Consider the following 14,874-nt stretch of genomic DNA (forward strand, 5'->3'; position numbering starts at 1 on the left):
GGGGAAACGTGACATTAAAGGGATAGTATCATTTTTTTAAAGTGGGGTTGTATGATCTACAAATAGCCCCTAAGTACTTTAATTGCAGTAGAAGACTCTCTGCACTCCTCCCGTTAGCAACGCCAGCCCATAATAGCCCTGCCCAGAGATTTACAACATACAGTGTTGTGAACAGACCCAAAGAAACGGCCTATTTTCACGGCCTAAAAGAGGTTTTACCTGAAAAAAATACACAGTTCCATTGTTCGCTATAATATAATTTTTTCCAGCCCCTCAAAGTGCAGGAAAAACACAGTTTTTATTTGGACCGAACCAACTCACGTATCCCTCCGCCCAGGGTTAGCGCCCGCCGATCAGCAGTTGGTTAGGTCCAAATAAAAACTGTGTTTTTCCTGCACTTTGAAGGGCTGGAAAAAATTATATTATAGCGAACAATGGAACTGTGTATTTTTTTTCAGGTAAAACCTCTTTTAGGCCGTGAAAATAGGCCGTTTCTTTGGGTCTGTTCACAACACTGTATGTTGTAAATCTGTGGGCAGGGCTATTATGGGCTGGCGTTGCTAACGGGAGGAGTGCAGAGAGTCTTCTACTGCAATTAAAGTACTTAGGGGCTATTTGGAGATCAGACAACCACACTTTAAAAAAATGATACTATCCCTTTAAGAAAAGTTGGTAACACTTTACTAGAATAGGTATTCATAACCATGACAACAGCTGTCATAACCATCAATGAATACTTCTGACAGCTGTGGTTAAGTGTCATTCAGTAAGTTAAGTCACTTTTGATGCAAAGTTGACATTGTTTGAGATGTTTTTGTTCTGACAACTTGACTTTGACTTTTCATACTACATTTACCATGAGCCTCCGCACCGTGAAATTCTTTGACCGGGTCAAGACAGACTCATGTTTTCATTCATCAAGAATTAAAGTCAGAGGTTGGAAGACGATCACATACCGTCGTAGTTCCCACCATAAACGGAGATTCATACGGCGGCGTTATTCTCATGACTCGCCACGAAACCGAAAGTAAAGAAACGCTGGTCGGCTCGCCCAGCATTTCCACCACCACTAATAATAACAAAATAACCATAGAGACAAAACCATAGATTTATCTACAATGGACCATTAACAAGTGGTAACGGAGATTCATCCACATTAATATCAGACTTTTTTATAACCAAATAGAAACTCCTTGTTGTCCCTTTAAAGTTTGTCCATTAGGTCTGCTATGACAGTTTAAATTGTCTTTATGTCAAGTTGTCAGAACAAAAACATCTCAAACAATGTCAACTTTGCATCAAAAGTGACATAACTTACCGAATGACACTTAACCACAGCTGTCAGAAGTATTCATTGATGGTTATGACAGTGTTATGTCATGGTTATGAATCTTATGAATACATGAATACCTATTCAGGTAAAGTAGTTACCTACCGAAAGGTTTTTATTGGCCGATGACGTGGAGATCCTGGACCTGGACTGAGCTCTGATTGGTGGAGCAGCTGTGACATCACAGGACTCTTTGATAAGGAACTCGTCTGTGAAGTCGTTTGGTTTCAGTTTTTACTTTTTCAATAAATAAATAAAAATAAAGAAACTTGGTGTTGTTTCTCTGATCCAGATCTACTAGTACACACCTGAGACAAACCGGTCCAGTCCAAACCGGTCCAGTCCAAACCGGTCCAGTCCAACTCTCTAATAGAACAGAAACACGTCATCAGCTGCTCCTAAACTTTCTGTCCAATCACTGAATGCCTCAGTTTCCTCCTCGGCCAATCAGAAGACAGGACGTCACAGACAGTGATGATCAGCTGATGAATTATTAATGAGGGTGAAATATTCATGTTGTTAAAAGCAGCGATTCAACACCAGAACCACCAGAGACCTGAGACCTGCAGCTTTCCCTGAGTGCTGCAGAGAGAGTGTGTGTGTGTGTGTGTGTGTCTGTGTGTGTGTGACCTCGAACTTTAAAACTTCTCTCCAGTTTATTTATTTATCTCTTGTTTATTTTTATGTTGTAGCTGAAAAGTTTCCAGTGGAGGAAGGTGAAGGTTGAGGTGATGTCAGGTGAGTTCACCTGCAGCTGCTGGGGGCGGAGTCACAGGAACAAACAACAACAACAAAGCTCATATTAAAATTCACTTCCGTCACTTTATTTTGAAAATATTCAACATTTTACCTGCAGTCAGGCAGACTTTTACTTTGGAGGTACAGAGAGAAAAACAAGCCGTTTTGTGACATCACAAAGTCACAGGAAGTCTCTGAACGCAGCCGCTGTGTTTTATTGTGAAACCAGAGTCCAGATGTTTGCAGCCACAGATGTTTAATGCACATCTGATGTTGGACATGTCTTTTATTTTGAAAAATAACTTATATTGAAAGGCACGAGACACGTGAACACATGCAGTTGTAATGCTCCTCCTCACTTTCTGATTATTTGCTCCATTTGCTCTGAATGCAAAGATATCAGTTTCTTATTAATGTGGCCTGATGCAGTGAATCTGGTTTTGTTTTGTGGGTCTTTATTTTGTGCAATTTGATATTTATTCACTTTAGTGAACATGCTCTGAATGCAGAGATGCATTAGAAGTCAAATATATCGTTTTGTTGGTCTCCATTTTGTGCAGTTTGATATTATTTTATTCACTTCTGTACATGCAGTTGTCATGGTAACTCCTCAGTTTCATTCATGTGCTCTGAAATGCACTTTGCTCAATAAAGAGCAAAATGAGTTTTTAAAGGCTTAAAAAAAATTCTTGGTTTGGGTTGTGACTTAATGACCACGGGAAAATGTCATTAAGTCCCGAGTGAGACTAGTGGAGAACCCCTGTGTTACATCATCGTCGTCATGACGCCTGTGAACAGCTGGACACTCAGGTGAGGCAGTCAGTCAATCAGCTGCTGCTCCTCTTCATCTCTCCTCCTCCTCCTCCTCTTCATCTCTCCTCCTCCTCCTCCTCTTCATCTCTCCTCCTCCTCCTCCTCCTCTTCATCTCTCCTCCTCCTCCTCCTCTTCCTCTCCCGACCGGCCAATCGTCTTCTTCTTCCTCTTCTTCTTCTTCTTGGCTCCGTCTCCGTCCAGACCGCTGGAGAACTCAGAGCGGAGCAGACCGGCTTCCCTCGCTCCGGGACCACACCTGAAGAGGACATGACAACACAACCACACAACCACACAATGACACAACGACACAACATGCAGAGGATTTGTACTTTACTAGAGTATTAGATTTCTTTGGTACTTATTACTCTTACTTGAATACATTTCCAAGACAAATATTTTTTACTTTTACTGGAGTTAATTAGTAGGAAGGCTGAAAAGTACTGGTTACTTTCAGGTCTTTTTCTAAAATCCTATTGGACACAAGCTGTGTTTGTCTGTGAAGGAAACCCTAACCCCTAAAAGCAGCACATCAGTGCAGCTGAGCAGCAAAGAGTTCATTCTCACTAACAAGAGTTAAAAGCTCCTTACATTCATTTACAAACTATTAGAGTCATTCATTGATGTGAAGAATAAGACATTTACTCTGACTTTTACTTAAAGTACATTTAAAAGCCTTTACCTTTAAAAGCATGTACTTTTTTACTCTTACTTTCTTACCCGCTTGCAAACGTTTTACAAAACATGAAATAACTTTTTATGAATTGTATTGTATTGTATTGTATTATAATGATTATATTGACTATATTGATATATTGTATATATTGTATTATATTGAATTTTTCTGTGTAATTTTTTAACCTTGTTTTCACTTTTAGCATTCCCCTCCCCCTTCCCCTTCAGGCTGCACTTGAAAAGAAGAATTTTGTTCTTAATTTGCTTGCCTGGTTAAATAAAGGTTAAATAAAAAAAATAAAATAAAATTAACTGCATCTGAATCATGAGATTCTCTGCTTTCCGAGGGTCCTTGAATGGTATCTCTATGACAACAAGGGACTGTGTAGGGTGCGCGAATCACGTGGTACAGGAACAGATGCTAAACCGAGCGTAGCATCAATGTAAGGCTTGCACATGTTTTACAAAACATGACAACTTCTGAACCTTTTCTGATAGAGACGAGCTGTAAACAGCATGTGAATAGTTCGATTCTCTGCTTTCCGAGGGTCATTGAATGGTATCTCTATGACAACAAGGGACCGTGTAGGGAGCGTGTAATCACGTGGTACAGGAACAGACGCCAGAGTCCACTGGCCTTTAAACCAGAGACGTTCTATAATGTTTAAACACAATTATCTCAGGTTTTCAATGTGAAAAAGAGAGTAAAGACCAGAATTCAAATGAACATTATCTTGAAAACCATCCAATGTAGGACTTTGACTAAAGTTTCATTTTAAAGCTTATTTTCTACTCTTTCCATGGATACCAAAATCTTAATTTTGAAATGTGGGTCACTGTGACTCATTTTGCTGGATCAGGTCATACAACCTTCCATGTATCATTCACATGTGAAGGATGAAGAACGAGGCGCGTGCTGCCATGTTGTTACTGTACTCAGGACTGGACTCAATAGCATTAAAGGAGAATTCACACTTTGTCCTTGTTGTGATGATTTCTTTACTAAAATAACCGGTCAGAGATATTCTGGACATCACCACTGCACCGCTCCACCGGTTATTGTTGTAAAGAAATCATCACAACAAGGACAAAGTGTTAGTTTCTCTCTGTGATGGGATAGTAATGTCTTTCTGGGATGTTTCAGAGTTGGGCTATCTGAGGTGAGTGACTACATGCAAAAACACAAAGTTTATACTGTTTATACTGTACACTATACGACGAATCTCCTTGTTGTTTACAACTACTTCCTGGTAGAAAACCAGCATGAGAACAATAGTGACGGACGAGAGTTTCAATATATTTATCTACTTTTTCATGTCACTATATCACCGTTTAGACTAATCTGATGTTTGTAAAGTTTATAAAACCAATGATTGGACAAACATTACTATTTCTGTGTGCACATTTTTGTAATTAGTCATGGCTATCATAGATTAGCTGGGCTAACGGTTAGCTACCTGTTTAACTTTAATAACTCAGTGACTCAATAAACGCTCCATAAAAAAATATTTTCTCCAGCGGATATCTGAGTTCCAACATGACTGAGCTAACTGGAGTAGTTTCATGTCGTGTCCCACAACGGGAGGGTTTTAACAGCTGACGTCCTGCTGTTAGCTTAGCTACCGCTGTTAGCTTAGCTACCGTTAGCTTAGCTACCGTTAGCTGTCCCTGTCAGCTGAGCCACTGATGCTTTCTAGACACTGTGATTCCCCCAAACTGAATAAATACAACACATAGCAACACAAAACACACACACAGAAATAGTAATGTTTCTTCAATCATTTCAGATTTGTCTAAACGGTGATAGGGCGTGAAAAATATGATATATAGCTAAACTCTCGTTCATTACTATTGATCTCATTCACATTACAGCTGGTTTTCTACCCGGAAGTAGAATGTAAACAACAAGGAGATTCGGTCTAGATGAGTTCAGTGTCTCTAAGGATTCCAGTCTTGGACCACAGATATCTGATTGTTTTCTGACTGTTTTGTTTGTTGTGGTTGAAACTAAAGAGTTGCCCCCATGGGTTAACTGAACCTGAACGCACCATCACACAACTGACCAGCACCCAAAGGAGGCGGAGCTACACACACACCTGTAATGATGTCTCTACTGACCAGTGTGTGTGTGTGTGTGTGTGTGTGTGTGTGTGTGTGTGGTCACACCGTGTCCAGACAGGCCCGCTGTGAAGAGCAGCTGTTAACAACAACAACAACAACAACAACACACACACACACACACACACACACACACACACAGTGGAGATGATGTGTGAGTGAAGGAGCTGCTTTAATCATGTATCAGTGTGTGTGTGTGTGTGTGTGTGTGTGTGTCAGTCATCTCAGCGGGGTGTGTGTGTTAATGAGCAGAGACAGAGACGTGTCAGACACACACACATCATTCAGTCACTGGAGACTCTGTGTGTGTGTGTTTGTTGTTAGTAGGCGGAGCTAACGCTAACACAGCGCTGTGGCTTCTACCTCCGTTCCCGCGGGAACACGAGGGCTCAGGCATCAGGGAAGAAAACGGCTTCAGGCTTTGGGTCGTTAAAGGGACATTACGTAGGAATTCCTCCATCTAGCGTTGTGGTTGTATATTTTTCATGCTGCATTCAGGTGAAATCGGTTAGACGGCAGACGGACGACAGCCGCTGCACGTAACGGCATAAACAAGCCTCTATGTAAACAAGTGGTCCGTCAGCACGAGGCAAAACAATACACGTGACAATATGTTGCCATGGCGATGTGGTATTGTTTTACCGCCTTTCTCTGGACTTCTGTGACTAAAATGACATCTGGTTTGTTAGCGACCGACGGCCGTCTGCCCGACTGCAGGTGAATGCAGCATCAGTGTAACGCTCCATTCCTCCTCACTGCGTTACCGCGGTGACTGAGCCGACAGCTCCGGTGTCTCCGCTGAGTTTCCGTGGTTTCCTACCGTCACCATGGCGACACGACATGGCAGCAGCACCGAGCTTACTGCTCCATGGAGATATGAATGATATGAACGGCTCATTCAGAGCTGAAAGGAACAGGAACTTTGTTGATGTTAATGAAAAACAGACTGAAGAACCAAATAATCCATTTTCATGAATAGATAACAGGAGAAGTTACACAATGTCCCTTTAACAACCAGCGTCTCCTCATTCATAGTGTCAACACATGAAATGATGTCTGAAAACCTCTCTGGTGAATTCTGGCCTCCCTCCGCCCGTTACCACGTATCTATGGAGCTAAAACACGGCCATGAGGCAAAACTGAAAGAAAAAATGTTGAAAGCTTGAAACCCCGTGTTTGAAAGCGTACAAAAGATTTGAAACTTCTGAACTTCTGAAGTTTTGAAGGCGTAAATAGTGTTTTGAAAGGCTGAAATAAAAATTCAACTCTGAAAACATTATTTTGTATTTGAATTTTCATTTCAAATCGCTGCAACTTTTCTTTGTTTTCTTCTTTCACGTCTTTACAACTACAGCACTGTTTTTACAGTGTTTCAACAACACACGTTCAGAGTTTAAAATTTGGCACTGTTCTCCCACAGTATAATTTTGTTATCCAGTTTTGAAACCTTGTAAATGGAGATCTGAAATATGAATATATTTAGAAAAAAGTGTTGAGATGTTGAAACCTGAGTTTTGAAAGGGCGAATCTCTGATTAGAAAAATTTGAATGTGTAAATAGTGTTTTGGCAGGCTGGAATTTTTTTTGTTCAATTGTCTGAAAAAATTATTTTGTATTTAAAAATTCATTCCAAATCTTTGTCTTTTTCTTTCACTTCTTTACAACTACAGCTCTGTTTTTACAGTGTTTCAACAACACACTTTCAGAGTTTCAAATTTGGCAGTGTTCTCTCTGAAACTACGTTTTGAAACTCTGAAGACAGAAGGCGGGATTTGGTACCAACCTTCTCAGCCTATTGGTTGCTGAATAAGCTTATAGTCCAATGACATATCGTCCTGTCGATCGGCCACACGAGGCTGACAGACGGCTCCACCAATGCGGTGACGGAGCGGAGAGTTCACAGCACGGCACTCTGAAACGCGCTGGCTTACGTCTACATACATAACAGTTATTTATTTACTTATTTATTGCTAACACCTATTTTATTTATCTTTTTATACGTTGAATAACTGAATGTTGACACGGGTTGCTGCTATTGTTATTGCTTATTGTTTGTCTGTCTTTTATGTGATGGCACTTTAAGGTTTTAGCTTTTAATTTCGTTGTACTGCTGCACAATGACAAATAAAATTCTGATTCTGATTCTGATTCTGATTCATACGTATCGCTGTGGAAACCCGTCAGACTGCAGACTCACCTCTTGTTCTGGGTCTTGTCGTGGCGTTTGGCGGCGTTGCCGTGGGCGGGGCCTGTGGGGCGCTTGGCGTTGCCGTGGCCGTTGCCGAGGCCTCGTGGAGCGTCTCTGAGGCCGAAGCTCTTGGCGGCGTGGCCCAGGTGCAGCGAGCGGATGTGGAAGATGTGTTTGAGGTTGGAGGGGTAGGTGGCGTAGGCTCTCAGGAAGGACTGCAGCGCTGCCATGACAACACAGTGAGGTCACAACCAACAACCAGGGGGCAGACCGTGTGTGTGTGTGTGTGTCGGTACCTTTCTTGGCGTTCTGCAGCGTGGCGGCGTCTGAGTGGACGAAGTTCTCAAACTCCGTCTGAAGAACCGTCGCTCGCTCTCTGACTTCCTGCTCCAGGGCCGCCGCCGAACTCTATACACACACACACACACACAGAGACACACACACACAGAGACACACACACACACACACACACACACACACACAGAGACACACACACACAGAGACACACACACACACACACACACACACACACACACACACACAGAGAGACACACACACACACACACACACACACACACACACACACACACACACACACACACACACACACACACACACAGAGAGACACACACACACACACACACACAGAGAGACACACACACACACACACACACACACACACACGGGTCAGCATATATTATATATTCTCATTTGTCGAGGTCATAGTCATCTCAAGGAAATTTAAATCGAATGCAACTGGACTTGGTTATTTGTCCAGGAGTCCCAGTCCCAGCCGGGGGCCTCATTTATCAAAAAGGGTGTAAAACTGCTACTAAATATTTGCGTACAGCGAAAAGACGAAAATGGCGTACACCCAAAATATTTACACCTTTTCAGATCAATCAAACTGTGCGTACGCACAACTCTCCGCAATTTCCCTTTGATAAATCACACCGGACCCAAGAATGGTGCACACGTGAACACACCTCTTACTCCACCCCCGGAACGCCTATATACAACTATATATGGTCAGCACGTGCATATTTAATTAGCCATGTGCTCTGTGGAGCGGCAACAAAGTGACAACAAAGACAACGGGCGGAGGACGGGGGAAAGAAAGCGAGATACACGGCGACATCGGGCAAAATGATCTTGCATTTTAATAAGCTACAATAAAAACAAAAACCTCCCAAATCTCAACAAAAGGGAGCAGAAAGAAGAAGAATCTTATGTAATCTGCCCCTTTATCCCAGAAAATCTTTTTTTTTTTTTTTGTAATCTAGATGTTAAAACAATGTATTTATTTAAGGAGGACAATGCACATTAATGGACATAATAAAATGTAAAAGTGCCAGTGTTAGCCAACGGCTAGTTTCCGACTGTAGTCCTCCTCTCTCCCTCTCACACTGCAGTTCTCTGACTCAGCAACGGTGTCGCCAATTCCTCCTGTTCCTCAGAAAAGGTGTAAATCACGGTACGCCAGGGTCAAAATGGGTGTAAATGTCCGCACTTCCCCGTCAGGTTTTGGTTTGATAGATCCCAAATTTGGCGGAGAAAAGTGCGTACGCACAAAACGAGGGGAAAATGGTGTAAAAAAAGGTGAATCCACAATGATAAATGAGGCCCCTGGTCAGATGCTACATGAACTGATGAAGCCTCTTGGATGAAGGTGAAACGTCTTCTAGACAAATAACCTGGTTTAGTTTAGTCTGGTTTGGCCCAGTTTGGCCTGGTTTAGCCCGGTTTGGCCCAGTTTGTCCTGGTTCGGCCTGGTTTAGTCTGGTTTAGTCTGGTTTAGCCCGGTTTAGCCCCGTTTAGCCCGGTTTAGCCTGGTTCAGTCTGGTTTAGTTTAGCCCGGTTTAGCCTGGTTTAGCCCGGTTTAGCCTGGTTTAGCCCGGTTTAGCCCGGTTCGGCCCGGTTTGTCCCGGTTCAGCTCCTACCTTGCTGTGGTACTTGCCCCGCCCCCTGTAGGCGTCGTCCCTCATCAGACAGGACAGGACGTCCAGCAGCTTCATCTCTGATAGGCTGAAACACAGAGGGAACCAGGAAGTGACGTCACAGCTGCTGTTGCCACGGTTACAAGGAGCCCATCGGCCGCCGGCCTCAATTCGATTCAAAACAACTTTATTAATCCCACGGGGGGCGGCAGGTTGCCGTGGTTACCACCCACCTGATGTGGTGATTGGCCAGCTCGGTGATGAAGGCCGTCTCGGCCGGCGTGAGGAAGAGGAGGCTGCTGCCGCCGCCGCCGATCCGCGCCGTCCGCCCCACGCGGTGCACGTACTCGGCCGCCGCCGTCGGGGGCGTGAACTGAAAGGTCAGAGGTCACGTTACCATGGGAACTGAAAGTTTTTTTTTTTTTAACGAACTTTATTATCACATTTGAAACATACAAACATGACATTATACAGACATGAAACAACACTAAAGTACAGAGAGTGTGTAACACTTAGAGCAGAGCTGGACAAAAATAAGAAAATGAAATAATAAATAAATAAATAAAATAAAAATACAATGTACCCAGAAGGATAATTATGAACAATAAAGAGCCAGATAATAAATATATATATGCAAAAACTGAAAACCAAAAAAGACATCCAGTCTCATGGAAAAGATTCTGGTCCATATTACTAGATAAAACCTCTACTGGTTTTGTTTTGTTTTTCAACTGAAGGGTCAGAGGTCACGTTGCTATGGGAACTGAAAGGTCAGAGGTCACATTGCTATGGGAACAGAGAGACGCTCTGATTGGACAGAAACACGACGTACCTGAAGGATCCAGGTGACCTGGGGCAGGTCCAGACCGCGAGCCGCCACGTCCTGAAAGCAGAGCAGACGTGTGACGTGTGTGACGTGTGCGCTTTGTAAAGTGTTGTTCATGTGTCTTGTGTGTCCTTGTGTTTTCCCACTTAACCTGGAACAACCGCACAAAAGTTCCTATGTGTGTACGCTACGCACAAACGGCAAATCAAGTTTTTGACTTTGACTTCAAGTTTCATTTAATTATCCAGTAGTTTGGGAAAAGTTCTTCATTTGTGGAATAATCAAAACTTTAAATTTTATTCCCTTTATCACTGTTATGGTTTTTAAATCAGGTACAAATATAAACCAATAAATGTTTATATATAAACTACATGATCAATGTTGTTTATTTGACCAGTTTGAACTGAATCTAAATCCCATGTTGTTCCTGAATCCACCAAACTGCTGGATCAGGATAAACCTGATGGTCTGGATCAAAGTTTTCCTACGTCATCGATGAATCTTTTTCTTATTTAAACGATTAATCGATTAGTTGTTTGGTCAATAAAATGTTAAAACCATCAGTCAGTGTTTCTCAAACCACCATAACGTCCTCAAATGTCTTGTTTTGTCCACAAACCAAAGAGAGACTCAGTTTATCGTCATAAAGGAGCAAAGAAACCAGAAATATTCACATTGAAGAAGCTGAAATCAGAGAATCTGGACTTTTTTTAAATTGAAAAAACGACTCAAACTGATGATCAGAATAGTTGATTATTAATTTAATAACAGATTATTATTATTATGAACTGACCGTGCAGAGCAGAACTCCAGACTCCGAGGCTGAGAACTTGTGGAAGACGTCGGACCGCTCCTGTTGGACGAAACAAACGCACCCAGACTGACTCACGGCTGCTCACAGGACACGCAGAGGGAAAGACGGAAAGACGGACGGATGGACGGCGCTCTTACCTCCTGCTTCATGTTGCCGTGGAGACGCAGGAAGCTGAGCGCAGGCTGCTGATTGGCCGAGGGCCGGCAGAGGACGGAGGTGAAGAGGGAGTGGAGGAACTCGACCACGTCGCAGCTCGACACGAAGACGATCACTTTGTTGTCGGGAGAAAACTGAGGAGAGAGGAGGGAGACTCCGTAACACACACACACACACACACTAACACACACACACACAGTAACACACATACACACACACAGTAACACACACGCCAGCGGTGTAGTCTAATGTGTTGTAGTGGGTAAACTGCTTTCTAGGTGGTAAACTGTTCATACTTGTATCACATAGACGCTGCTTCTCTAACTGTTTTATATCAAGGACCCAAAACTGACACAAACTAAACCACGGACCCCCATTGGACAACACACCAGAAATACACAAACAATCAATGTACCTTTAAATTACATTTTTGAAAGATTATAGAGACATTTCTGGAAAAAAGTTGAAACATTTCTAGAGAAAAGTGGTAAGATTTCCAAAAGATTAAAAAAAAGTTTAAGATTTTTTAGAAAAAAGTGGTAAAATTTCTAAAAAAAAAAAAAAAAAAGTAAAGTTATTAGTAAAGTTTTTTTTTTATTGAGATTTTTTTTTTTAATTTCCTCAAAAGAATTCTAGAAAAAGTGGTAAGATTTCGCAAGGAAAATCTAAAAAAAAAAAAGTAGTAATATTTCTCCAAAAATTATAGAAAAATGTGGCAAGATTTCGGTCTCTCAAAAAAAGGGGCAAACAATAATACAAAAAGGGGTAAAATTTCTTGAAAAAAATAATAAAAAGTAAAAAAGAAAAATTGAGAAGAAACTGGTAAAATTTCTCAAAAAAATTCTAGGAAAAGTGGTAAAAAATTCTAAAAAAAAAAAGTCAAACAATAATTAAAAAAGTGATACAATTTCTGAAAGAAAAAAAAAGTTACAAAATTCAAAGAAAAAGTGGTAAAATTTCAACAAAAAGTTGGGGACCCCCTTGAACTTAACTTTAGTTAGATAGTTTTATGGTACTGGTTATACTGAAATATTTAGGCATTTTCAGTGAGTCTACTGAGTAAACCTGAGTATCACATAGACTACACCACTGACACACACACAGTAACACACACAGTAACACACACAGTAACACACACAGTAACACACAGTAACACACAGTAACACCCCCCCCCCCCCCACCTACCCTGCACTTGTCCAGGATGAAAGCAGCCAGACAGACCAGACGGATCTTACTGGGAACCACCACCACAAACTGCCTCAGGGCCTCGGGCACCGCGAAGCTCTCTGATTGGCCGCCCGGCCCGGGCTCAGGGGTCACCGTGGAGACGGCCGTGAGGTCAGAGGAGGAGGCGGAGCCGGACACGTGGACGTTGACCGGGTCGTTGAGACAGACGTCGGCCAGACGGGTCACACCTGGACCAGGAGGGGGGGGGGGGGGTTAGTGCTAGAACATTTCCTCTGGGCCGCGGGGCTACGGCCGGTTTTACCATCTCTGTCAACAGGGGAATCAAACCCACGATCTTAAAGGGATAGTTCAACATTTTGGCAAATTGGCCCATTGCCATAATCCCTATAGTCATAGCAGTAGGTTCATTACCTTTAATTGTAGGTGTAAGCTATTTTCAGTACGGCGGAGCGCAGCAGCTGGCTGCTCAGAGCTACGCTATGTAGTCCAGTCATTTTATGAGAAAAAGTTAAACAAATTGCAACAGAAGCAAACTCAACTGATTTTGTATCCTCAGCATGTCCTGAGTGAGGGGAAAAAAGCCCCGAAGAATCCCATTAGGGGAAAGTTTCGAAAAACACCCAAACATATCCCATTTATATGCATATAAAAAAAAATTTTCACGTGTATAGGGTAAAAATTTTAACCTTTAGATATCTCCATGAAAATTACTGAGTTGATTACTTACATTAAGACAAACAAAAAATGTATTACAAGTTTTTTGAGATTCTTTGTTAACATGAGCAAATTTGCATAAATGTGCATAAATTTGCATAAATTCCACCGTTTTGACGGCACATGTATATATGAAGTTGCTGTGGTGGTACCGGCATGAAAATTGGAATGAGTTGACTCCATCGGTCAACCGACAAGTTGACCACTTTAAATTTCAAGATGACTGCAATTTTTCAAGACAGCCACATCCTTAGTAGAGCAGGTATGACATGAGCCAACACTGCATAATCCAATTACGTATGGCTCATTTGCATACATACAGCACCTGATCTAAACATTGAGTAGAGCAGGTGAAAATGTCTTGTTCAATCTTGTTAACATATAATATGCTAACAAGATTGAACAAGACATTTTTTAACTGTAATATGATATTACAGTTAAAAAACTTAAGGAATGGAACCAATTTAGGCCCATGAGCATTAATAGAGACGGAGCATGTCATACCTGCTCTACTAAGGATGTGGCTGTCTTGAAAAATTGCAGTCATCTTGAAATTTAAAGTGGTCAACTTGTGGGTTGACCGATGGAGTCAACTCATTCCAATTTTCATGCCGGTACCACCACAGCAACTTCATATATACATGTGCCGTCAAAACGGTGGAATTTATGCAAATTTATGCAAATTTGCTCATGTTAACAAAGAATTTCAAAAAACTTGTAATACATTTTTTGTTTGTCTTAATGTAAGTAATCAACTCAGTAATTTTCATGGAGATATCTAAAGGTTAAAAATTTTACCCTATACACGTGAAAATTTTTTTTTATATGCATATAAATGGGATATGTTTGGGTGTTTTTCGAAACTTTCCCCTAATGGGATTTTTCGGGGCTTTTTTCCCCTCACTCAGGACATGTTGAGGATACAAAATCAGTTGAGTTTGCTTCTGTTGCAATTTGTTTAACGTTGACCCCTTTTTTGGCCTAAAATTACTGGACTAATGGAGGCTAAGGGAATTTCTTGGTTTCCCTCATTAAACTCATCAAATTCAACATCCCAAAACTCCACAGCGCTTTTGTAGACAAGTTGTGAGCTGCACAACCACCACGTTATGAGATAATGACGGAACGATACGAAACGGAGCCGTTTTCGAGGTAAATACAGGGTAAATACGGAGACTGCTTGCTGAAAAACTGTCCCTGAACGCAACGCGCATCAGCGGTTTTGTATGAATTTACCTCGAAAACGGCTCCGTTTCGTATCGTTCCGTCATTATCTCATAGCGTGGTGGTTGTGCAGGTCACAACTTGTCTACAAAAGCGCTGTGGAGTTTTGGGATTGTGTATTTGATGAGTTTAATGAGGGAAACCAAGAAATTCCC

At 41.8% G+C, this 14,874-nt stretch overlaps 1 protein-coding gene across 2 annotated transcripts in view; it reads right to left on the reverse strand.

Moving 5' to 3' along the window:
- Nucleotides 1-2,945: 2,945 nt before the first annotated feature.
- The window catches only part of LOC146980513 (ATP-dependent DNA helicase DDX31-like), a 31,069-nt gene continuing 19,140 nt past the window's right edge, over nt 2,946-14,874 (reverse strand). For both annotated transcript variants that reach the window (XM_085785704.1, XM_085785702.1), the window contains 9 exons: nt 12,779-13,008; nt 11,575-11,727; nt 11,417-11,476; nt 10,630-10,680; nt 10,031-10,170; nt 9,801-9,885; nt 8,157-8,268; nt 7,870-8,083; nt 2,946-3,138 (listed from right to left, as the gene is read on the reverse strand). In XM_085785704.1, coding sequence (XP_085641830.1) covers nt 2,991-3,138; nt 7,870-8,083; nt 8,157-8,268; nt 9,801-9,885; nt 10,031-10,170; nt 10,630-10,680; nt 11,417-11,476; nt 11,575-11,727; nt 12,779-13,008 — 1,193 coding nt within the window. In that variant the 3' untranslated portion in view covers nt 2,946-2,990. The remainder of the gene's footprint in view (nt 3,139-7,869; nt 8,084-8,156; nt 8,269-9,800; nt 9,886-10,030; nt 10,171-10,629; nt 10,681-11,416; nt 11,477-11,574; nt 11,728-12,778; nt 13,009-14,874) is intronic.

The sequence above is a fragment of the Trachurus japonicus genome, chromosome 9 (assembly GCF_045865225.1).
Source record: "Trachurus japonicus isolate A0001 chromosome 9, Traja_1.0".
Classification (NCBI taxonomy): Eukaryota; Metazoa; Chordata; class Actinopteri; order Carangiformes; family Carangidae; genus Trachurus; species Trachurus japonicus.